Consider the following 24,664-nt stretch of genomic DNA (forward strand, 5'->3'; position numbering starts at 1 on the left):
ATGAGACATTCTGTTCTTTTGTTTGTTTGTTTTTAATCCTCACCCGAGGACATTTTTTCATCTTTTGTTAAGGTAGAGTGGGAGGGAGAGAGAGGAACAGAGAGAGAGAGAGAAACATCGACGTGAAAGGGACACATCGAGTGGCTGCCACCCACATGACCAACCAGGGCTGGGGACAAACTGCAACCGAGGCACGTGCCCTTAGTGGGAACCAAACCCAGGTCTCTCTGGACCACAGGCCGACGCTCTAACTGCTGAGCCAAACCGACCAGGGCGAGACATTCTGCTCTGAAGGAGCTTATATTCTAGTGGGAAAAGCAGATAACACCAAGTTTAGAGTGTGCTAGGTGAGAGGATGCTCAGATGGCAGGGGGTCATTGAGCGAGGAGCACCTGATTCAGCTTAGGGAAGGAGCGGGGTTTCTCAGAAGAGGGGATTCTTGGCCGCATCTTGAGTGACAAGTAATTTGCCAAGAAATGGAGGGGAGAAGGGTGTCCTACCAGGGGAAACAACAGGTTTAAGTGTGTAATAATAACAGTCCTCATGATTTATTGAATGGCTTACTCCATGCCAGTCACGAGGCTACACACACACAGACCCTGTCTCATTAATTTCCCCCAGGCCTCCCATTGGTGTATTGTCTCTTGCCTAAGAATATATGTTTCATAGAATAGGACTTTAGTTTGTTCATTGTTGTATCTTTGTGTTCCAGTAACTATTGCTGTATAACAAACCAACAACTAGTTTATTACACTCACAGATCCTGTGGGTTAGGAATTTGGAAAGAGCACAGTTAGAAGTGGTTTCTCATGGGGTAGCAGTTAGATTTTGGCTGAGCTGCAGTCAGCTGAAGGCTCCACTGGACTGGACATCCAAGTTGCTCACTCACATGGCTTGCTGTCAGTGTTGGCTATTGGCCAGAAATCAGTTTGTTTCTCACCTGCATGGCTACCTGTGGTCTCACCGGCATGGCAGGTCTCAAGGCCATCTGATGGAAAGAACATTTTATGAGAAGTGGATAGGAGCTGTGTGGCCTTTTCTGACCTAGACTCAGAAGTCAGATATTGACACATTTGTTGTGAATGATTGGCTGTGAGTCACAAGCCTGTACATATTCAAGGGGAGGGGAACTAGATTCCATCTTTCATTTCAAGGAGTCTTAAAATTTTCGAGAACATGTTGAAAACTACCACAGTCCAAATTCTGGCTCAAATTTATTTACATTCTCCCACATGCAGAATACATTTACCCTCTCCAAAATCGTATTGTGTTTTAGTTTATATATTAAGCTCAGTCTTGAAGTCCATAATCTTGTCATCTAATCCAAGTCTAGGTGTGGATTAGCATCCCCCGTTGATCTGAGTACCTATGAACTGAGCAGACACGTTGTCTGCCCTCACACACCCATTGTGAGATGGTGGACAGATGTAGGAGAACCACTGTAGATATTCCCATCCAAAAGGGGAAATAGCACACCCCAGTCTGGTTAATCACAGATCTGAAATTGATTTAGTAATGTGTTGCCAGTTCCGTGATTCGAGTTCAGCCCTATTCATTAGGAGCTGTTCTCCGTGGCTCTGGCTTCTGTCCTTTAGGTTCTTGATATGCCCTTTAAGAAAGACATCCTTCCAAAGAAAAATGGACTTTGCATCCATGTGAGTACCTTCTCTGTCTGCTTCCTGCCTTCAAAAGGCTGAGGATCCAAAGGACTTCTTTCATTTTGTTCTGCTTTGTCTCTTTCAAGCCAATGTAATTCTTTTAAAAATATCATGGGCTTCCAGTGTTTCAATTTTTAATCCACTCCATTAGACAAAAGTTAGCCACAGATCTTTTCCAGATAAGCTTTTCTCTTCCTTGGGCTCCTGGTGAGGCTGCCATGGAGCAGAGTCTTAGAAGCTGTATTGTTTAGGGAGGATACACAAGGCACAGCCTTCAGGAACCTACAAGGCCTGTTGTCTGGAATGGTCAACAAGGTAGCACCTTAGATTTGATTTTCTATCCTGATGCTGGTTCTCAATGTACAAATTCTTTGCCCTCAGGAGATGCAAGGGATGAGGAACAGTTTTATTTTTTAATCTAGAAAGTACTGACTGGGTTTATATATTCTCTGACTTCCACTCCAAAACTGAGTAGCTCATTCTCTACCCTCTCTCATTTTGTTACTAACAGCTGGGAGAAGCCTCAGCCCTCTGCCCAGATGTCTTTTTTGTTAGGTCATCAGGTTTATTAGGGACATTTTCTATTTTCCATATTATTGCTGGCAATAGTTTTATAACTGCTCCTTTACTATATACAAGGGTCTTTTTTCCTCAATTTTTTCTTTACTTGAAGAAATCATTGAAACAATCATTAAATAAAATATTTTCTTCGCGCCCTCACCATCAGGCTCCTCAAGGCATCAGGCTTCTGCTAACAGTCTCCCACCTGGTCTTGATGTCAACACCTTGCGTTTCAGGCTTTTGTTAGAGCAGCCCTCCATTTTCAGGTTCCAAGATTCTGTTCTGGTTTTTATTAGCAATCGTGACTTAAAAACAAGTTTTGTTTTTTTTTTATCATGAGTGTAGATTCTGTGGATGAGGATATTGGAAAAGGCACTTTCTCACTGGGGCCTCTTGTGCAGGTGCAGTTTGATGTTGCCCTGGGGAGCCTTCCTTCCGCTGGATGACCAAGGTGACCATCCAGGAGTGCTCCCTGCCACGGTTGCTGGTTGGTGCTTGGAAGTTCAGTTGCACTGTCAGCCTGGTGGTTGTGGTAGTCAGACCTCTTATATGACTCCTGGGGTGCCCCAAGGGTAAACATCCCAAAGGAGCCAGGTGGAACCTGTATGTTTTGTGACCCAGCCTTAGAAGTGTCATTTCTTCTGTGTTAAGAGCAAAGTGACAAGCCTGCCAGATTCAAGGGGAGGGGAAGACAACCCAGCTCTTGATGAGAGAAATATAAATTTTTGAACATATTTTGAAACTACTTTCACCTAAAGCAGTGTCTGGTGAAAAGAGAACTCACTATGGAATTGCATCCAAGTAGTAGGCAGGTGTCCCTCAGTCCTTGGAGATCATGTTCTGTTTTTTCAGTCTTTGTTCTCTTTACTTTTCAGTTTGGAAAGATTTCTGTGAAGGTCTCCATTGCTATATCCTATAATTCAGAAATTCTTTCCTCAGCTGTGCCCAACCTGGTAACAAGCCCATCAAAAGCATTCTTCATTTCAGTTACATTATGTTTGATCTTTAGCATATCTCTTTGGTTCTTAGAATTTCCATCTTTGTGTTAACCTTGCCCATCTATTCTTATATGTTTTCTACTTTGTCCATTTGATCGTGTACCAAATGAATCATACATGTTTTAAATTCCTGGTCTGATAATTTCAGCATCTTTGCCATGTCAGATTCTTATGCTTGCTCTGTCTTTTCCACTTGTGTTTTTGGTCTTTTAGTATGCCTTGTTAGTAATTTTTCCTTGTTAACCGAACATGATATACTGGATAAAAGGAACTGTTGTAAATAGGTTTTTAGTGGCGGTGAGGTGTGTGTGGTGGGGGAGTGTTCTGTAATCCTTTAATCAGGTCCCAGTCTTTTAGTGAGCCTATGCCTCTGGACTGTGAACTCACAAGTATTTCTCAGTTTTTTCCATCTGCCTTAGGTGGCCTAGAATGGCTAGCATGGGCTGGAGTTAGATATTTCCCTTCACTGGGTCAGTTAGGCTCTGATAATCTCCCAGCAGGTTAGGCTGTGGTTAACTAGTCAGTCTCTCCTGAGGGCAGACCTTGTTAGGATAACAGTGCTCTGGGTATTTCAAGATGGTTTCTTTTTCCTTTCCCCTGGTGGAAGTACAAGGGGACTTTTCTCTGACATTTATTGTGGGAGCCTGCTTGGGCTCCTGGGGGTAAACTCACAGAAGTGTGGAGACCCCTATGACTGGGTCCCCTGGATTTTTTAACTCTCAGACTTGTCCACATGTAGCCTCTGGCACTTGGTCAGTTCCAGTTGAGGTTTTCCTACCGGGATGATGGTTCCTGTGGTGGTTTCAACTGATGAGTATCTGCTCCTGGAAACTGGGACCCTGTGTTCACCTTTCTGTCTCTCCAGTCTCGGGGCAGCAGTTTGTCCTGTGTCCTCACCTTTATGATTTTTTTTTTTTCTTTTTTATTAATTAATTGTTACAGATTTTTCTCTCTTTTCCCCCACTGATTCCTCCCTCCCCCTCCCTCCCCGCCCTGTCCCCAGTTTGTTGTCCATGTCCACTGTTCATGCATACATGCATATAAGTTCTGTGGTTTATCTCTCCCCCACCATCCCCACTTATGGGGATTGTCAGTCTGTACCCCACCTCCACGTCTCTGGGACTACCCCATTCCTCAGACTGTTATGTTCATTATATTCCACAAATAAGTGAGATCATATGATACTTGTCCTTCTCTGTTTGGCTTGCCTCACTCAGGATGATACTCTCCAGGTCCCTCCATGTAGTCTCAAAGGACAGGAGATCTTTCTTTCTTACAGCTGCGTAGTACTCCATTGTGTATATGTACCACAGCTTTTTTATCCATTCGTCTACTGATGGACACTTGGGCTGTTTCCAGATCTTAGCTATTGTAAATAGTGCTGCTACAAACATGGGGGTTCATATAATCTTTCTGACTGGTGTTTCAGGCTTCTTAGGGTATTTTCCTAGAAGTGGGATAACTGGGTCAAATGGAAGTTCAATTTTTAATTTTTTGAGGTAACACCATATTGTTTTCCATAGTGGCTGCACCAGTCTGTATTCCCACCAGCAGTGTACTAGAGTCCCCTTTTCTCCACACCCTCGCCAACACTTGTTGTTTGATGATTTGTTGATGGTGGCCATTCTGACAGGTGTGAGGTGATACCTCATTGTTGTTTTAATTTGCATCTCTCTGATGCTTAGTGATGATGAGCATTTCTTCATATGTCTCTTAGCCATTTGTATGTCCTGTTTGGAGAGGTGTTTATTTAGTTCCTCTGCCCATTTTTTAATTGGGTTCTTTGTCTTCCTTTTGTGGAGTTGTATGAGCACTCTATATATATAGGAAATTAACCCCTTATCTGGTATATCATTGGCAATTATGCTCTCCCATACAGTGGGTAGCCTTTCCGTTTTGATGATTGTATCTTTCGCTGTGCAGAAGCTTTTGAGTTTGATGTAGTCCCATGTGTTCATTTTCTCCTTTGTTTCTTCTATTGCCTTAGGTGATGTATCAGTGAAAATTCTGCTGCGTATGATGTCTGAAATTTTGTTGCCTATAGTTTCTTCTAGGATTTTTATGGTTTCATGAGTCACATTTAAGTCTTTTATCCATTTTGAGTTTATTCTTGTGTAGGGTGTAAGTTGATGGTCTAGTTTCATTTTTCTGCATGTAGCTGTCCAATTTTTCCAGCACCATTTATTAAAGAGGCTGTCCTTACTCCACTGTATGCTCTTGCCACCTTTGTCAAATATTAATTGAGTATATTGCCTTGGGTCCATTTCTGGGTTCTCTATTCTGTTCCACTGGTCTATATGCCTGTTCTTGTGCCAGTACCAGGCTGTTTTGATTACGGTGGCTTTGTAGTATAACCTGAAATCTGGTAATGTGATCCCTCCAACTTTGTTCTTCCTTTTCAAGATTGCTATATTCAAGTGGCTATTCGAGGTCTTTTTTGGTTCCATATGAACTTTTGAAGTACTTGTTCTAATTCTGTGAAGTATGCCATTGGTATTTTGATAGGGATTGCATTGAATCTATAGATTGCTTTCGGTAATATGGACATTTTAATGATGTTAATTCTCCCAATCCATGAACAGGGTATGTGCTTCCACTTTTTTATATCTTCCTCTATTTCTTTTTTCAATACCTATAGTTTTCTGTGAATAGGTCCTTTATTTCTTTGGTTAAGTTTATTCCTAGGTATCTTAATTTTTTTGCCGCAGTGGTAAATGGGATTGTTTTATTACTTTCTCTTTCTGTGAGTTCATCATTGGTGTATAAGAATGCCATCGATTTCTTGACGTTAATTTTGTATCCTGTTACTTTGTCAAATTCATTTATTAAGTCTAGTAAATTTTTGATGGTGTCTTTGGGGTTTTCTACGTATAGTATCATGTCATCTGCAAATAATGACAATTTCACTTCCTCCTTTCCAATTTGGATCCCTTTTATTTTTTCCTCATGTCTGATTGCTGTGGCTAAGACTTCCAGTACTATGTTAAATAAGAGTGGTGAAAGTGGGCATCCTTGCCTTGTTCTTATTCTTAAGGGAAATGCTTTTAGTTTTTGCCCATTGAGTATGATGTTGGCTGTAGGTCTTTCATATATGGCCTTTATTATGTCTAGATATGATCCCTCTATTCCCACATTGCTGAGCGTTTTTATCAGAAATGGATGCTGGATTTTGTCGAAGGCTCTTTTCTGTATCTATTGATATAATCATGTCGTTTATATTCTTCATTTTGTTTATGTGGTGTATCACGTTTATTGATTTGCGAATATTGTACCAGCCTTGCATCCCTGGGATGAATCCCACTTGGTCATGGTGGATAATTTTTTTGGTGTATTGCTGGAGCCGATTTGCTAGTATTTGTTCAGGATTTTGGCATCTATGTTCATCAGAGATATTGGCCTGTAGTTTTCTTTTTTTGTAGTGTCTTTTTCTGGTTTTGGAATTAGAATTATGCTGGCTTCATAAAACGAGTTTGGAAGTCTTCCTTCTTCTTGAATTGTTTGAAATAGTTTGAGGAGAATGGGTGTTAGTTCTTTGAATGTTTGGTAAAACTCCCCTGTGAAGCCATCCAGGCCTGAGCTTTTGTTTGCTGGGAGAGTCTTGATTACATCTTTAATTTCTTCTGTTGATATTGGTCTGTTCAAGTTTTCTATCTCTTCCTGGTCCAGTTTTGGGAGACTATGTGGTTCTAGAAATTTGTCCATTTCGGTTAGATTGTCGAATTTGTTGCCATATAATTGTTCATAGTAGTTGTTGACGATCTTTTGTATTTCTGTGGTGTCAGTTGTTACTTCTCCTGTTTCATTTCTGATTTTGTGTATTTGGGTTCTCTCTCTTTGTTTCTTGGTGAGTCTAGCTAAGGGTCCATCAATTGTGTTTATCTTTTCGAAAAAACCAGCTCTTTGTTTCATTGATCCGTTGAATTGTTTTTTTGGTCTCTATGTTGTTTATTTCTGCTCTGCTGTTTACTATTTCCTTCCTTCTACTTGCTCTGGGGTTTTCTTTTTGTTTGCTCTCTAGTTCTTTAAGTTGTGAGGTTGGATAGTCCATTAGAGATTTTTCTTGTTTTTTGAGGTAGGCCTGTAGTGCTATAAACTTCCCTCTCAGAACTGCTTTCGCTGCATCCCATAGATTTTGTGTTGTTGTGTCTTCATTTTCATTGGTTTCCATGAAGTTTTTGATTTCTTCCTTGATCTCCTCGGTGACCCATTCATTGTTAAATAACATGCTATTTAGCTTCCATGTGTTCAAATGACTTTGTATGTTCTTCTTGCAGTTGATTTCTAGTTTCATGTCATTGTGATCTGAGAAGATGCTTGATATGATTTCAATCTTCTTGAACTTGTAGAGACTTAGTTTGTGCCCTAACATGTGGTCTATCTTTGAGAATGTCCCATGTGCACTTGAGAAGAATGTGAATTCTGTAGTTTTGGGGTGTAATTCTCTGTAGATATCTATTAAATCCATTTGGTCTAGTGCTTCATTTAGAGTCTCTGTTTCCTTGCTAATTTTTTGCCTAGAGGATCTATCCAGTGCTGTCAACGGGGTGTTGCAGTCCCCTGCTATGATTGCCTTCTTCCCTCACCAAATTAGGAAAGTTTTCTGTCACTATTTCTTTGAATATATTCTCTAACCCTCGCTCATTTTCTTCTTCTTTGGGGACTCCTATGATGCGAATGTTATTACGTTTCCAGTTGTCCCACGGTTCTCTTAAGTTGTCTTCCTGGTTTTTAATCGTTTTTTCCTTTTGGTTTTCTGATTGGTTGATTTTTTTTCTACCCTGTCTTCTAATTCACTGATCCAGTCCTCAGCTTCCTCTACTCTGCTTTTTAGACCTTCCAATGTGTTTTTCGTTTCTGATACGTCGTTTTTAATTTCCAACTGGTTGATTTTCAACATTTCTGTTTTCACTCATGGTCCTCTTGTCCTTACACATGCTGTTGAGCTTCCTCAAGATCATGGCTCTGAATTTTAGTTCTGTTAACTTGCTTAACTGCACCTCTATCTCATCTTCGGTAGAGGTCTCTTGTTCTTTCATTTGGCTTCTGTTTCTGTTTTTCACCATTTTGGCTATCACAGTGGGCTTTGGAGTCTGCCAAATTTTCCCTGTGGGTGTTGGTGTTCTGCTGTTTGTGGTTCCCTCTCCTGGGTTTGAATGAGGAAGGGAGGACCCACTTTAACCACCACTGTCAAGTCTTAACTTTCCTCTAGCTTTTTTTTTTTTTCTTTTTTTGCCTGGAGGCTATTAGTAGAGGTCACCTGAAGAACCTTGGTTTCTGAGTTGCCTGAAAAACTCCCTCAGGTGCTCAGTGTAAGAGGATTTCCTGAGAATGGGGCAGTGCTTGTTGGTAATGGGCCTCAATTAGCATTTCAATGGCCACCAGGTGGGGTTGAATCTCCGAGGGAGGGTCTGGGAGGGTCTGCCGCCTCTCCCCAGGGCCCTGGGAAGGAGTAAAATGACCACAGTCCTGCATGGCTGCACTCAGCAAAAGCTCTGAGCACCCTCCAAATTCCAAGTGTCCCCACACAGTTCCAGTCCCGTCTGCCTTCCCTCTGCCGGAGCCCAAGGTGAGTGGCTGCTCCCAATTTAGCCTCTGTCCAGACACTGTGTTGTGGAGCCGCCTGGGACTTTTAACCCGAAGGCGCTGCTCCCAGCTAAGCAGCTCAGGGCAGCCGTGTCTGGGGCACCAGCCGAGGGCGTAGCACTCAGCGGTTCACAGGACTTAACCGTGTTCGCAGCTGAGGCAGCAGCAGCTTCCCGCCGAGTCCCCTGATCCCAGCTGAGTCCCTGCAGCACCAGCCGAGGGCTTAGCATGCAGCCGAGGCAGCAGCAGCTTCCCGCCAAGTCCCCTGGTCCCAGTCGAGTCCGTGCAGCACCATCTGAGGGCTTAGCTTGCAGCCGAGGCAGCAGCAGCTTCCAGCTGAGTCCCCTGGTCCCAGCTGAGTTCGCTGGTCCCAGCCCAGGCCGCTGCGGACTGTGGGCTCCTGGCCCCCTCTCACGTCCTCGCAAGCCTACCAGGATTGAGTCAGTGTCCCTGGTTATGTGGTGCTCCAGGCTGCCTTTCGGTTGCTCCTTCCTGATTTGTCTTTATTTTTGTTGTAAATCCAGTTTGGTCCTGGGAGATGGTCTGTGTAGCTCCATTCACTCCACCGCCATTTTTTGTCTCTCAAAACAGTCATTCTTATAGGAGTCTTTCTGCCCCCAGCGCCTTCCTTTATGAATTTAGGAAAAATTGTTGATTTTTCAGTCTGTTAGGATGGAGTGATGACTTCCAAACTCTTTACGTGCATAACCAGAAACTGTCTAATTTACTATTTGTGGAGTGGAAATTGGTACAGTATTTATTAAAGCAGTCTTAATTTTCTACTTAGACTAAAACTCTGCATGCCCCTTGACCTAGCATTTCTACCTATGGACGTACTAGAATGAATGAGCAAAAATGTAAGTGCCAGAACATGTTTTGGCAGCAGCATTTTTATTTTATTTTATCTTTTAAATTTTTATTTTTTAACCCTCACCCAAGGATATTTTTCCATTGATTTTCAGATGAGTGGGAGGGAGGGAGAGAGAGACAGAGAGAGGGAGAGAGAGAAACATCTATCTGAGAGAGACACATTGATTGATTGCCTCCCACACAACCCCAACCAGGGCCGGGGATCAAACTTCAACCTAGGTACATGCCCTTGACTGGAATCAAACCTGAGACTCTTTGGTCTATAGGCTGATGCTCTAACCTCTGAGCCAAACTGGTCCGGGCAACAGCAGCATTTTTAATATAGGAATGAAATATGATATATTTATACAATAAAATGCTATCCAATTGCTAAAAAGAAATGAGTTAGCTCAGTATATCCTGACATGGAAAGAAGTCCAAGACATGTTGTGAAGTGGAAGGAGAAAATAGGAAGTTTCAAAATGGTATGTTCAAGTTTCAGTTTCAGTTTAAAACTTATTCATAGTAAAAAACGAAGGCATGCTTAAAGAAGAAAGACAATGTTGGAAAATATATACCAGAAAAGTATTGTTTTCCTAAGGGACAGTATTATAAGAAGGATGTTAATATATTAAGGACATTTGTGTCTTCTGTGGTGAATATCTATTTTATAATTAAGTAAATATTCAAGAAACAAAATGGGTGGGGACTGATAGAGCTAGCTGAGAACAATATAACAGGACTGATTCTTTCTATCACTTTTGCCTACATCAGGCAAAGTGCAGTAATAATCTTTGACTCTAAATTTTAATTTACCTTCTGAGAATAGGTAAGACTAGGCCCAAATAAATGGAAATATTAAATCTCCTTGTGTTCCATTTGCTCTTCAGAAGGTGACAGCCATAAAATGACAAGGGTTCTAAAGAGAAGTGTTTCACCAGTGAATGTTTTCATGTAGAGTTTTTTATCATTAATCCTTTCAGTAAAATTTTTAGCAAGAAAAATTTCCCCTCTGCAGAGAAGCAGTTTCTTTAGTTCTATTGCGTCAAGATTACTTGTTTGTTGTACCCAAGAAACGTTTATAATGGAAGTTTCATTATCATTATTAATATTATTATTATTATTAGTCCTCACTTGAGCATATTTTCCATTGATTTTTTAGATTGAGTAGTAGGGAGGAAAGGAGAGAGAGAGAGAGAGAGAGAGAGAAACATTGATGTGAGAGACACATCGATTGGTTGCCTCCCATTGAGGTCCATTGAGGTCCAGGGATCGAACCTGAAACCGAGGTATGTACCCTTGACTGGAAATCAAACCTGCACTCTCACTTTGTGGGCCAGCACTCTTAACTGCTAAGCCAAACCAGCCAGGGCTGTAGGGCTGTAATGGGATTTTTTATACCATGTATCTCTCCTTAAAAAGCTGCAGGTTGCGGACCCGATCCCCAGTAGGGGGCATGCAGGAGGCAGCAATCCATGTTTATCTTTCCCTCACTCTTCTTTGCTCTCTTTAAAATTCAATTTTAAAAAAAATCTTCGCCCTGGCCGGTTTGGCTCAGCAGTTGGAGCGGCGGCCTGCGGTACAGAGAGACCCGGGTTTGGTTCCCGCTAAGGGCACGTACCTCGGTTGCAGTTTGTCCCTGGCCCTGGTTGGTCGTGCGGGTGGCAGCGACTCGATGTGTCCCTTCACATCGATGTTTCTCTCTCTCTCTCTCTCTTCCTCTCTCTCCCTCCCACTCTATCTGAACAAAAAATGGAAAACTGTCTTCGGGTGAGGATTAAAAAAAAAAAATCAATTTAACAAGCTCAGAAGGAGATTAATGGAGCAGTGGTAACTGTGAAAGCTATTTGACTTCTGTTATAAAATATGGTTTATGTCTACAGTTTTCCTGCTGGAATGGTATCTTGTCTACAGTTTTCCTGCTGGAATGGTATCTTAGCCCCCTGTAGGATGACTGAATGTAGGCTAATATTCTTCTGAGTCACTTATCCTGTTGTCTTCCTAGTCTGACTAAATTTCATTTCCCATTTAGATCCTATGTTGGATTCCTGGATCCAATTCCAAGGTTTGGGGGCGGGGGCTTCCCACACAACACCAAGCAGGTCTCAGATACCAGCAGAGTATCCAGAAATTCAGCTCGATTCTGACGCTATCTACCCAGAGACAGTTTCAGATCCCACAGGTTAAGGGCTCAGTCCTACAAGATTATCCTCCCAACTGCCCTCACTTTCAGGCACAAGTCCAGGTTTTTACCTGTCCCTCTGATAGACCAGCTAAAAAGCAGAGGTTCCCAAGACCCCCTTTTTGAGTTGTGTTAATTTGCTAGAGAGGCTCACACAACTCAGGAAACATTTTATTTAGTAGATCACTGGTTTATTCTAAAAGGATGTAACTCAGGAACATCCAGGTAGAAGAGATGCATAGGGTAAGGCATGGGGAACGGTGCAGAGCTTCCATTCTCTTTCCAGGTACACCATCCTCCCAGCACCTCCACCAGCCTGTAAACTCTCCGAACCCTGTCTTAGGTTTTTATGAAGGTTTCATTATATAGACATGCCTGATTAAATCATCGGCCATTCTCCTGTCCCTCTTTCATCCCTGGAGGTTGGGGTTGGCACTGAAAGTTCCAACCATCTAATCACATGGTTGGCTCTACTGGCCCTTAGGTGCCGTCCAGAAATCGCCTCATTGACATGAGACAGCTTTAAACTCTCATCACTTAGGAAATTCCAAGGTTTCAGGAGCTGTGAGCCAGAAACCATCAATAAAAACCAAATATATATGAGAGATATGTATGTATTTGGTCATCTGTGTGATCAAATATACATATATATATATATGTTTCTTATAAATCACAATATCATACATTCTAACATAGTTGTTTTCTATGTATGATGTGTTCTTCTAAATTATTAATTTTATATAATAATTTGTTGCTGTTTGACCCTCTGTAAATTTCCTAACAGAAGTCCCAGAGGGGACTTGGGTGCCAAAAAGAAAAAGAAGAAACAGAAGAGAAAAAAGGAGAAACCAAATTCTGGAGGCACCAAGTCAGACTCTGCATCTGATTCCCAGGAGATTAAGATTCAGCAGCCTTCAAAAGTGAGAGCCCTGTTTTGTTTTACTCTTTGTGTTTGCTCATGCATGTGAGAGCAGGTTTGTGCAGCTCAGCGTCCTGTTGGATCAGAGGTGGAGTGAGGGTTTTGTTGTGACTGTACTGATAGTAACCAGAGGGTACTTACAGCTTCTTAAGTCTCACTTCGGCACCCAGATAACAAAGACGTACATACTGTGCTTTTGTGTGTACTAAGATATCGCCTGCATATTTCTCAGCAAAATAGTGTAAAGATTGTAATCATAGAACAAAGTCTCAGTGTGAGCTATTAGGAATTTTTTTTAAGTTACACTTGATATTTGATGACTTTTAGTTCAGAAGATATTCACATTTTAATTTTTCTGGGTGTCTGTCTAATTATCTGAATAGCACAACACCATCTGGCAGCAGATTTCAGCGGGAGCAGCCACGGGTAAGTCTTACATTGACTTTGAATCAGACCAGTCTTCAGTGGCCATTCTTAATTCCATTGCCAAGGGTGGGTAATAGCTCCTAATGTTTCCCCTGAAGAAACATTCATTTAAACTAAACCAGAAGTTATCTGGCTGGGCACTGTGTTGGCAGATGGGTACATCTGGTGGTGCAGATGGCAGGTGCCCCTTTCTGTAGGGCCAACCCAGTCACCCTAGCTGTGAACACAGGCCTTTTGTGTTGGGCCCAGGGAAGCACAGAGCCTTCTTGATGCAAGACACTTGCAGCAAAAAGGGGTAGAATTATAAATATAATGAAATCGAGTTATTTTGATACTTGTAGTGTGTGTAAATGGGAAGGGCTCAGGAGGTGTGATGGGGAACCCAGACTCAGTCCTGGCCCCATGGCTCTTGAGCTTGGTCTTTGTACAGGCTTCTGCCCCTCCTTAAGCCCGTTTTCTGATCTGCAAAATGGGGACGATGCTTTCTCCCCAACTCACAAAGTTGTCATGAGGTTACAATCAGAACATTTTTATTAAATGTTCTTTATATTATAAAACACTCTGTGTACATGGCAGTTATAACCGTTACGCAAGTTTTGTGGGGTTAAAATTGTTTTTCTTGTACAAAGTTTGCAGTGTGTTGCATGAAGTGGATCTTGCAGGTAGCTTTGTTGTTGTTGCCTGTTTTACACTTAAGGACCAGGAATCACTGAGAAGGAAAATTTCTTGCCCCAATTTCCCCCTGACTGCCTTTGTGGGGTGAGAAGAAAATGGAGTCTTCCTCCCTAGCTTTTCACCTTGGTTCTCAGGTAATAAATATTCTATCCACTGGTCATAATTTCCAAGGTAACTCATATAAGGTACACCATAAGCTTGCAAGGTTTTCCCCCCCATTTTTAAACATTGCTTCATCAGATAAATGCGGTGTAACTTATATGCAGTTGTGACCATTTCCTTAATGCTTCTGTCATCACCATCAGCTTCTACCATCTCTGTACCCTAGTGATTTTGAGCCCTCCTCGTTTCTGGTCACTTTAAAAAAAAAATAGAGCCAGCTAACGTGGGAGGATATGTTAGCATTGTATGGTAGATAAATTCTGTTCTTTTAACAATTAAGAATAAATTAAAATTGTTTTAATGTGGGCTATTTCTATAGCATTTTTTAAAACTTTGGCTCCTTTCTTTTAAGCTGATGCCAGCTTTAGATAACACAGTAAATTATAGTGGACCCTGTTTAGAGAATATCCTGGTGTCCACACAAGAACCAGAATGAAGTATTTGTTTGGATTCTTGTAGATTTCCAAAGTATTAAATTAGAAAGTAATAGGTAAAGAGAACAGTTGATGTACTTACATCACAGGAGCAGCTATGGAGGAAGAGAGGCCTGCCTCTTATTCAGGAACAGAGAGTGAAGCTAATGCCGGGTTGGTACACATTCTCACCTTTCCTAACACGAATTTATTCCTCCCAGGTGATGCTTCTACTGAAGGTGAATGGATAGGTTTAAGAATTTATCAAAGCTGAGTTTTCCATACCGCTTTGTCACCATGGATTTGAAAATTGTGCTTACTTGACTGTACTTCAAGAAAGTATTTAAATTAATCATATGCTATTAGGGTATAAATTAATCCCAATGGGATATAAATTCATAAATGGTGATTTCATATAAACACTACTGGTCAACCTGTTGAGGCTAATTAGGTTGAGTGGAAAGCACTCTTAGTGCCTCTTCATGGAGTTGGGATACCATTGGCTCTTTTGGCTAAAAGATGTTGACTTATGTTTGTTACAAAATAGTTTGAGTTTCTTCTATTAGTGTCAGTGGATTTAACTCATAGCAGGGAAGGAGAATTAGCATGACATTTAGTGCAGACACTGTAGGTGTATTTCTGTAAGGGTGGGTTCTACTTTGCCTTTTGAAAGATGTAGGGATGCAGGTTGAAGTGTTATTACCTGGGATACGCTGTGCTCTCAGTTCCTGTTTGAAGTATAGGTCTCCCAACAGGTTGTGTTGTTGGGGGTCCAATTGAATGTATATTTCACTTTGCTAGAAACCAGTTTTGTGCTAAAGGTTCAAAAGAGATGTGAGAAAATTTTCAATGCACTAGCTTTTTTAGAAGAGAAAGTATTTTGTTAACGTAGTATGTGTAAATGAGGTATGACTTATGATATAAACTTCAATCAAAATATAAGATAAACAGCTTACAAAAATTGTAGCAGTCCTAGGTGATGCTGTTGGACCCGTAAGGAGAGATGTTAAGACTTTACCCTACCTCTGGTTAGTGTCCAGCATTTTGTTCCTTGAATCATTTTAGTGGCAAGAACCTTAAGGGAACCCAATGAGTAAAGCATCCACAGGGTAGTCTATTAAATAAATCCTGTTTTGTACCTGGTCAAACAACTAAGTCTCCAAGTTAAAAGATTTGCTCCAAACCACACACGTGATGGTCAAAGTTGAGCAGAAGTTCAGAGCTGCTGTTATAAACAACAGAGGGTCAGTGATCCCTTTCCTTGATGCCCATGGTATATTGACATACAGGAAACCTAAGGGCTCTGGAATTCCTTCTAACCACTTCTGAACTGAATGAAGAGCATTCTTTGGATGGCATCAACATTCTGCAACCAATCAATAATTTTGCATGTTGAATAAACTCACCAATTTCCATATTCAATCCTACATGCTATTCTCTCATTTTCAGAGTAGTTTCATTTTCCATGCAGTATGACATTATTTGAGGGGTTTTACAAAAACAAAAAAACTGGGGAATCTTCAGTGATGACAGAAATATTGGTTTTGAGGAAGGAACTTTAGAATTTAAAGGTATTATCAATTTTATAGACTGAGACTGTTTTATTTTAAAAAGGAGGTTGGTTGTGAACTATTGGTGGAGAGAACAGGCTAGGGTTGCCAAAGATTTGAATTCCTGGAGGAAACTGCTGGTCCTTTTAGGAAGGTTTGTTTCTGGAGGAGTGTCAGGGGTAGGAGAGGGAGAGTGTGGTCCAGGAGGAAGGCATCCTTAGAGGTTTCCTTTCCTGATTCACTTCGTTCCCAGTTCAGTACTAAATTCAGATTTCTTTCTTCTCCTTCTCAACGAATCTAAATTGCCCTTGTCTGCCTAGTTTCATCCTGGAAGTTATTTCCTTTGTCTCCACATTGCTACTGCAGAGCATTAACCCAGACAGTGAAACCAAGGCTAGTGGCTGACTGGCTGCCGTATGATAGTAATGCATGAATTGCATGTCACTTCTTTTTGCTGCTCCGCTCAGATGAGTGATGGTCAAGACCATCTGCAGATGGGTGGGAAACTAAAGCACAGGGTGGTTTGATTTACTTTATATTCCCCAAACTGTCAGAGCCCCAGTAAAACTATAGCACTATGGTTATCTTTAGCATAATATGTTTGCTTATATTTTAATATGTTAGCATACATGAACCTAAGGCCCTGACCAGGTTTAGAGAAGGACTGTTCGTTTTTCGGTATTGTAGTCTCCGAGGCAGATGATGTGTCTCTGCCCCAGGTTTTGGAGCGGCAGCAGCTTCCTCATAGTTTGTGTTTGTGTGTCTTTGCTGTTGCAGAATCCTGCCATTCCAGTGCAGAAGTTGCAGGGCATCCAGAGAGCAATGGAGCTGTTATCTGCATGCCAGGGTCCCGCCAGGAGCATCAGTGAAGCTGCCAAACACAAATACCAGTTTTGGGACACACAGCTGGTACCCAAACTAAGTAAGTTATTCTGCCTTTCCCCCCAAACAAAGCTGGGTGAACAACAAACAAAACACACAAAAGAGGCTTCACTTCACTTACGTAACTTGCTTTGTACTACAGATTAGAAATTTACACAAAGGTGATACTTTTATTCTTCAAAATATATATATTAAGTAGTGACATTGGCTTTCATGGAGTTGTTTTTCTTTACTTAAATTTTTAGCAGTCTCACATCCGAGTTATTCCTAAAGATCAAAACTTTGACCTGTTAAATCTTACTGAAATGGAAAACTTTGCGCAAATGTTTAACAATAAGATTCTGAACACTCACCAGTGGTGTTGATAATATTCCAGTATAATAGGGAATTGGGAAACCTGAAGGACTTCATGAGGGCTTTGAGTCATGTAACCCTTTCTAACAGGCCTCTTCCCTCAGTGCTTTGCCTGCTCCATGACATTTCACTTAGACTTTTACCACTTAAGTTTCCATAAATGCCATTTAATTGTTTCTCTTTCATGCACTGGGGTACGTAATGGGGAAATGGTGCTGCAAAAGTAGGATAGGGGTGGCCAGGTGAGGAGGATATACTCCAGGTAGGAACCAGCCTTAGTCAGCGAAAGACACTGTGAGAAAGCTGTGTGTGAGAAAACTCAGTGGCTAGCCCTGTGAGGAGCATGGGGAAGGCTCTGAGCTGGGGCCAGCATGAGGGCGGTCAGTGTGGCTAAGCCTGGGAGCTGGGCTGGATGGGTGTGCCCAGGGTACCCAGGCAGTCAGGGACATGCTCAGGAGCCTGGCTTTTATCCCAGGCACATTGGGAAGCTCCAGAGAAGACGTTGGAAAGGGCATCTTTGTGGAAATTGCTAGAAACTTTGCTGACTTGAACTGCGCTACCAGCAACCCAGGTGGAGAGACAAACAGTTCTGAAATTAATTTTAGCTTTCGCTGGAAGGAGTCAGAGGCCTCTGCAGCCCTTCTCCCCCACCCCCAGTTAGTTGAAGTGCAGAATGAAAATGGAACATCTCTAAGTCTGCCGTCAGAACTACCTTGTCTCCCACGGTGCTGTACAATTAATCTGTACTCTCGGGGCTGAGACTGAGAATCACCATCGTTTCATTATACACTTTGTTCTTGCATGACAGAGGATTTCTCCTTTTAGTGGTGAGATAGCAGTTGTTCACCACCACTACCTAACTACCCAGTTTTACTCTAGCGGTAGCTGAAATAATAGTATATTAATGATTATATTAAACCCAAGGGCCCTAATGTGACTTTATGTAATGGACCATTTTGGTCATCAGAATAGTTTGTAAGTGAATATTCCCTCTGTTTGTCTTCTTTTCTCTCCCTCTACAGATGAAGTGATAACGTCTCATGGTGCGATTGAAGCAGATAAAGACAACGTGCGTCAAGAACCATATTCCTTGCCACAGGGTTTTATGTGGGACACTTTAGATTTGGGTAATGCTGAAGTGGTGAGTGCAGCTCTTATTTTCAACACCCCAGACATGCAGACTGCTTCTGAGTAGGTTCAGAGACCATAGACATGACACCTGTTTGATCTTGTAGCTCAAGGAGTTGTACACCTTGCTAAACGAGAATTATGTGGAGGACGACGACAACATGTTCCGGTTTGACTATTCGCCCGAGTTCCTGCTGTGGTGAGTCTCGCTGGTCTCACGGGCAGGGTGGGGCGGTGGGCTGGCATGTCTCTGTCTGTCCCTGTATTCTTGGACACTAACTGGCACCTGTTTGCCTGTGTGGACTTCAGGGCTCTGCGTCCCCCGGGCTGGCTTCTTCAGTGGCACTGTGGAGTCAGAGTATCTTCGAACAAAAAACTGGTAGGGTTCATAAGTGCCATCCCAGCAAACATTCGGATATACGACAGGTACCTATTAAAACTTGCCTGTGTCAGTTCTGATGTGTTGATTTTTCAAGAATTTCAACTATAAGATGCTCTAAAAAGTGGCTTAATACAGGCTGTTGATTGAGGAGAGATCGTTTGGAGGGGACAGGGATATATAGGAACTCTATACGTTCTGCTCAGTTTTGCTGTGAACTTAAAACTGCTCTAAAAAATAAAGTCTATTGATTTTTTTTTTGTAAACATTGGTCTGTGAATAAAAAGGGACAACTCTTTTTCTCCCTCTGCCTCTCAGTCTCATATGTGCATACATACAGATGTTTTGTGTACATATACACACGTACATATATATGTGTATATATGTATGTAGCAGAATAAACAAAGCTATAAATAGGTATTTCAGATTTATTTCTGAAGAAAAAAATTAAAAATTTTAGGAAAGATTTTATAAAATTTTTCTCTTTCATAGAATGAGTGTGTTGCGTTTTTGCTCTGGGTCTTTAGTCTAGAAAGTCAAAGACCCAGCTGAAAAACTCAAAGATCTAATGCATAATAGGTCTGTTTACCTTTCAGTATATTGGGTTATTTACTGCTAAAAAACATTTCCTCCCAAGGACTATTGCGTGCTGAATGAAATGCCTGCATACCTGGAACCAGGGCAGGGACGGGACGGGCTCGGAAGGTCTAGAGCAGTGAACCCTCCTAATGCTGCGACCCTTTAATACAGCTCCTCATGTTGTATGTGGGCTGACCCACGTGGGATGGATAGAGGAGCAGTGACTTGGTTCCTAAGACCATCGGAAATATGTGTTTTCCGATGGTCTTGGGTGACCCCTGTGAAAGGGTTGTTCGACCCTCAAAGGGGTCGCAACCAACAGGTTGAGAACCACTAGTCTAGAAGGTTTATTGTAGCTCAGAACAGCACCAGGTTTCATCTGGTCCTGGCAGCTGTCAGGGGCCCTGGGGATTGCATTATATCCCGAGCCCCATCCTGTCAGATTCTGCATGTGAGTGACCCAGTTATTGCCATAATTGTTATTGCCATAATTACAGGAAACACACAGAGAGAAACTCAGAGGCACCTCAGATCCAGCTTCTAAACTGAGAACTTAGAAGAGACCAAAGTCCTAAAATGAATTTAGAATAAGAGGTTTGCATCTCCAAGGAGTTATAATCATTTTGGTAGGGGTATATGGGAAATAGTGTGTATCGAGAGGATAGAGTATTTTTCTTAAATATAATATTTAAGGATGTCTTTTTTGAAATGTTATGGCTGTTGTCTTATTTTTAAAAATGTTTTCATCTTGTGTTTGCTCTAATTTTTGACATCTTTATTTCCCAGTGAAGAAGATGGTCAAAATTAACTTTCTCTGTGTTCATTAGAACTTGAGATCAAAACAGGTAGTCCCAGTGTCAATTTGAGAAATAACTAGAAGAGTGAACCTGGAGGGATTTTCCAGGCCGTTATACTGCTGGCATGGTTCTTCCTAAGCCAGTGGCCACATGCAGGTAATAGCAACACCCTTACCTTGCATCTCACCTGTACCTAAGCATTGAGCCTCCCTGCCGTGTTGCTAGAAGTGTTCTTCTCCTCACGTGTATGTAGCTCAGAGGGATCTTGGCTCACCCGTGGTCCTGTATGTGGTTAGTAGCAGAGATGGAGACTAGAAGCAAGAACCACCAAGCCCAGCTCCTTTCCAGTTTTCCCACAGCCCGTGTACGCAGCGCTGGAGCTGTGCTGCAGTGCAGCTTCCATTGGAAAGACAAGGGCTGTGTCTACCTTGGGGAAACCCAGGGCCTGGTGATGGGAAACTACCCTGGGTGGTGCCGTTTTCTTTCCTCCTCTAACACTCAGTCTTACACCATGCTCTGCAGGGCTGTTCCAAAAGCCTGATAAATATCCCTTGAAAAGCCCAGGCGTACTTGTTTACTAAGAATAAGAAGAGGCCCGGCTAGTTGAGCATCAACCCATGCACCAAGAGGTTGCTGGTTTGATTCCTGGTTAGGGCACATGCCCAGGTTGTGAGCCCAATCCCCAGTGGGGGACGTGCAAGAGGCAGCCAATCAGTGTTCTCTTTCATCACTGATTCTCTCTCTCTTTCCCCCTCTCCCTTCCTCTCTCTATAAAATCAATAAAGAAAAAAAAAGTATAAGAGGAGGCTTAAGCTCTGTTTTTAAGACTCCATCTGCTCTTATCAAGCTTTCAAAGGTTAATCCAGGGAGAAAATTGTGAATCAAATTGTCACTGGACTAACCTGTTTCTGAAGAATCAGAGTTTTTCTCCCTCCACTATTTTTACTGAATCAAATAAAATGACAGTTCATGTAAACATACTATTAAAAAGCACATAAAATTACTATGTCCTGTTCAATTACTCATACATAAACAGAACAAATAAGACTTCATAATGAGTGAGAGGTACTTATACCGCAGGTACATATTAATTCAAGTCATTTATCCCAATACCTAAACTGGAATAATTTAAGGAATTCAAGCTAGTTTCTTGGAAAGTTGTTTTCTTGCCCTGTGGCTGGTGTGGCTTGGTTGAGTGTCGTCCCACACACCAAAAAGTCGCTGGTTCATTTCCCAGTCTGGGCACATGCCCAGGTTGCAGGTTCAGTCCTTGGTTGTGGTGTGTAAGGGAGGCAACTGATTGTTGTTTCTCTTTCATATCAATGTTTCTCTCTGTGTGTCCTCTTCCTTCCTCTCTCTCTAAAATCAGTTTTTTAAAAAGTTATTTTCTTTGATGTGTGTTACATAAATACGGAGGCTACTAATTTAAAGGGGATATTTTCATGTTTTTAACCTTACTGGTTTGCTTTCTGTAGAATTGGTGATGGTTATTAAATACTTGCTAGAAGGGCATTATTAATATGACTTTTACAACTTTAAGATACCTCTTTACTGAATGAGATGAAACTGCAAAGGAACAAAACTAGGAATGCAGGACATATTTTAGAGGTAACAAATGACTGAGAAAGTAACTGCATTGCAAGAGGGCTCAGCACCCAGCATTGTGCCAGACACAACAGAAACATTCATTAAGTGTTCTACAGCAGCTGAGCTGAGACAGAGGAAAAACTTGCAGAGTTAAAATTCAGTTCCATTTTCAAACCTTTATTGTATTCCAGATACTGGTATTGATCACCAAATCCCAGAAAACTGGTAGAAGTAAAATTTTCTCATGTGAGTAGAAATATGACTTTACAGAGAACAATGAAGCTGAACAGACTTCCAGATGTAAGTAAAAATGATTTGCAGTTTTTCAAGTCTTTATACTGAAGCTTTTAATGTAGAAAAGAATTACTTGCAGGAGTCTGAAAAATTGGCTTATGTATTTGAGGATATGCATAGGTAGGTAAAATGTCTGGATAGAACTCAGGGGCTGGTACAAGTAAGGGAGTTTGCTAGGAAATACCAGTTTGTTTCTTCTTTCAAGGCTTTTTAGCTTCTTCAGTTTGTGGTTGGATACAAAATGAACTCAAGACATGTAAACTGACATTTTGAGTATTTATGGTCTGTTAAGTAAGAGGGGAGAAAAGTTTCAGGCTTCTGATGAAATCTTAACTCAATGGAACTAAGGAATAAGGTTTAGAGGAGAGACCTGGGAGAGGAAATAATGTCTTAATAAATTATCATTTTTTTAAAATTAGCAAATTCCTAATATGAAAAATTATCTTTGTCTTAACAGGGAGAAATGTATTTGTTTTTATTATTTAAAAAAATATATATATATATATTTTTTACTCTGGCCGGTTTGGCTCAGCAGTAAGAGCGTCGGCCTGTGGTCCAGAGAGACCCAGGTTCGGTTCCCACTAAGGGCACATACCTCGGTTGCAGTTTGTCCCCGGCCCTGGTTGGGTCGTGCGGGTGGCAACCACTCGATGTGTCCCTTTCAAGTCGATGTTTCTCTCTCTCTCTCTCTCTCTCTCTCTCTCTCTCTCCCCCCCCCCCCCCCCTCTCTCTCCCTCCCTTTCCCTCCCTCCCTCCCACTCTATCTGAACAAAATATGGAAAAATGTCCTCGGGTGAGGATAAAAAAAATAAATAAATACTTTTTTTTTTTTAATTTCACTCATCTCCTCCAAACCCTCCCCTTTGGCAATCATCAACTTGTTCTCTATAGCCATGGGTCTGTTACTGTTTTGTTTTGTTTATTCATTTGTTTTTCTTTTCTTTTTTTAGATTTTACATATAAATGAAATTATATGGTATTTGTCTTTTTCTGACTTATTTCACTAAGCATAATACTCTCTACTTCTATCCATGTTGTTGCAAATGACAATATTTTATTCTTTTTTATTGCTGAGTAATATTCTATTGTAAAAATTTAAATGTGCTCACCAGTCTTGACTTGGGTGGTGTATTAGTCATCTCTTGGTCTGTAACAAATGACTACAAATGTAGAGGCTTAACACCACACATTTTCTGTGTCCAGGGTTCTATGGGTCAGGAAAGAAGGCACAGCCAGCTGAGGCCTCTGCTTCAGGGTCTCTGAGGAAGCTGCCATCAAGGTGTCAGCCCGGTCTCCTCTCCCCTGAGAGCTTGACAGGGATGGTTCCACTCCAAAGTGCTCATGGCCACTGTTAGGCTTGAGTTCCTAGCGGGCAGTTGGACTAAGGGCCTCAGTTCCTTGCTGTCAGCCCAAGCCACCCTCAGTTGTTTGCCACATGGGAGTTTCCAGAGGGTGGCTGAAAAAATGGCAGCTTGTTCATCACAGCCAGTGAGGAGAGCATCCATAGAGAGACTGTCCTCACAGCTGGATGTTAGAACTTACCCAGTTCACAAAAGTGACATCCAGTCACCGTTGCCTGGGATAGACACAAGTCACAGGTACCACCACACTTGAGAGTAGTGGGTCACAGGAGCGTGAACACCAGAGGTGGACCTCACTGGGATCATTTTAGAATCTGTCTGCCACAGATGGGCTCATTGTTTGACATTTTGATTTCTTCTGAGTTATTCTATTTGGGGGGGGGGGGGTGTTTACAAAGCAGCTTAGTAGATATTTTACCCTGGTTGAAATGTGGGATGTAGCCATATTCCTCTCTAACGTGCTGAGGGCCTCCCCTGGGGTCATTCTAGGTGCACGTACTTGGTTCCTTTGTCTTTTGGCCATTGGTGTGTTTGCTAAATGCATGTGATCAGTGGCTGTATGAATTGATGTCTTTTTTCTGATAGTAGATGAGAATCACCAAATGTCCGACCTTAGGCAGAATTTAATAAGGAGAGGAGTGCAGGTGCATGAAAGTGGATGTTGGAGTGTTGGGGTCATCGTTCTTGGGCTGTGTGACCTGGCAGGAGTGGAAGGCATGTTCTTCTCTCTGTCTGAGCTGTTGTTGCAGAAGTGGGGGCTCAAACTACTGAGCTCACTGCCTCTCTGTGAGGCCAAGGAGAGACGGGGATCATAGTTCAGAGCAGATGAAAATAAAAACACAGTGACATGAAGGAGGAGGGTGCAGGCCTCTCAAGCCAGGGTGACAGAAAGGAAATGAAGAAATAGAATATTCTAAGAGGTCACTATCGTCATGACAGTGAATATTTACTGATTCTTTGAAGCTAAAAACAATTTCTGCTCATGGCCAGGACCATGAGGGACAGAGTCATAGGGGCATAATTGGCAGTGAGAGAAAAGGGACACCGCACCCTGCTGAGAGGGAACACACCCTCTGTAGGCACCGTTCATTCTCAGCGTCCTCCTTGCCAGCTGTTAGCTGCTTTGCTGTCTGTGAGTTGCTGGAACGAAACCTTCAGGCCCACCTGCTTTCTTCACTAGAGGCTGATGCTGTACTACTTTGGTCTCCCCAGACTTCAGCTTGTGGAACCTCAGGCATCTAGCATGTGTCTAAGGAAAGCGCCACTTTTTTTTTTTTTTATCCTCGCCCTAGGACATTTTTGCATTTATCTTCAGTTAGAGTGGGAG

General features: G+C 41.9%; 1 protein-coding gene across 1 annotated transcript in view; it reads left to right on the forward strand.

Moving 5' to 3' along the window:
• NMT2 (N-myristoyltransferase 2) overlaps positions 1–24,664 on the forward strand; it is a 67,603-nt gene that overhangs the window by 22,118 nt on the left and 20,821 nt on the right. Inside the window, 9 exon segments of the mRNA XM_036281196.1 lie at positions 12,616–12,751; positions 16,754–16,898; positions 18,235–18,353; positions 18,448–18,539; positions 18,650–18,766; positions 19,433–19,434; positions 20,085–20,193; positions 20,195–20,251; positions 21,874–21,982. Coding sequence (XP_036137089.1) covers positions 12,616–12,751; positions 16,754–16,898; positions 18,235–18,353; positions 18,448–18,539; positions 18,650–18,766; positions 19,433–19,434; positions 20,085–20,193; positions 20,195–20,251; positions 21,874–21,982 — 886 coding nt within the window.

This window comes from Molossus molossus, unplaced genomic scaffold, assembly GCF_014108415.1.
Source record: "Molossus molossus isolate mMolMol1 unplaced genomic scaffold, mMolMol1.p scaffold_m16_p_32, whole genome shotgun sequence".
NCBI classification, from domain to species: Eukaryota; Metazoa; Chordata; class Mammalia; order Chiroptera; family Molossidae; genus Molossus; species Molossus molossus.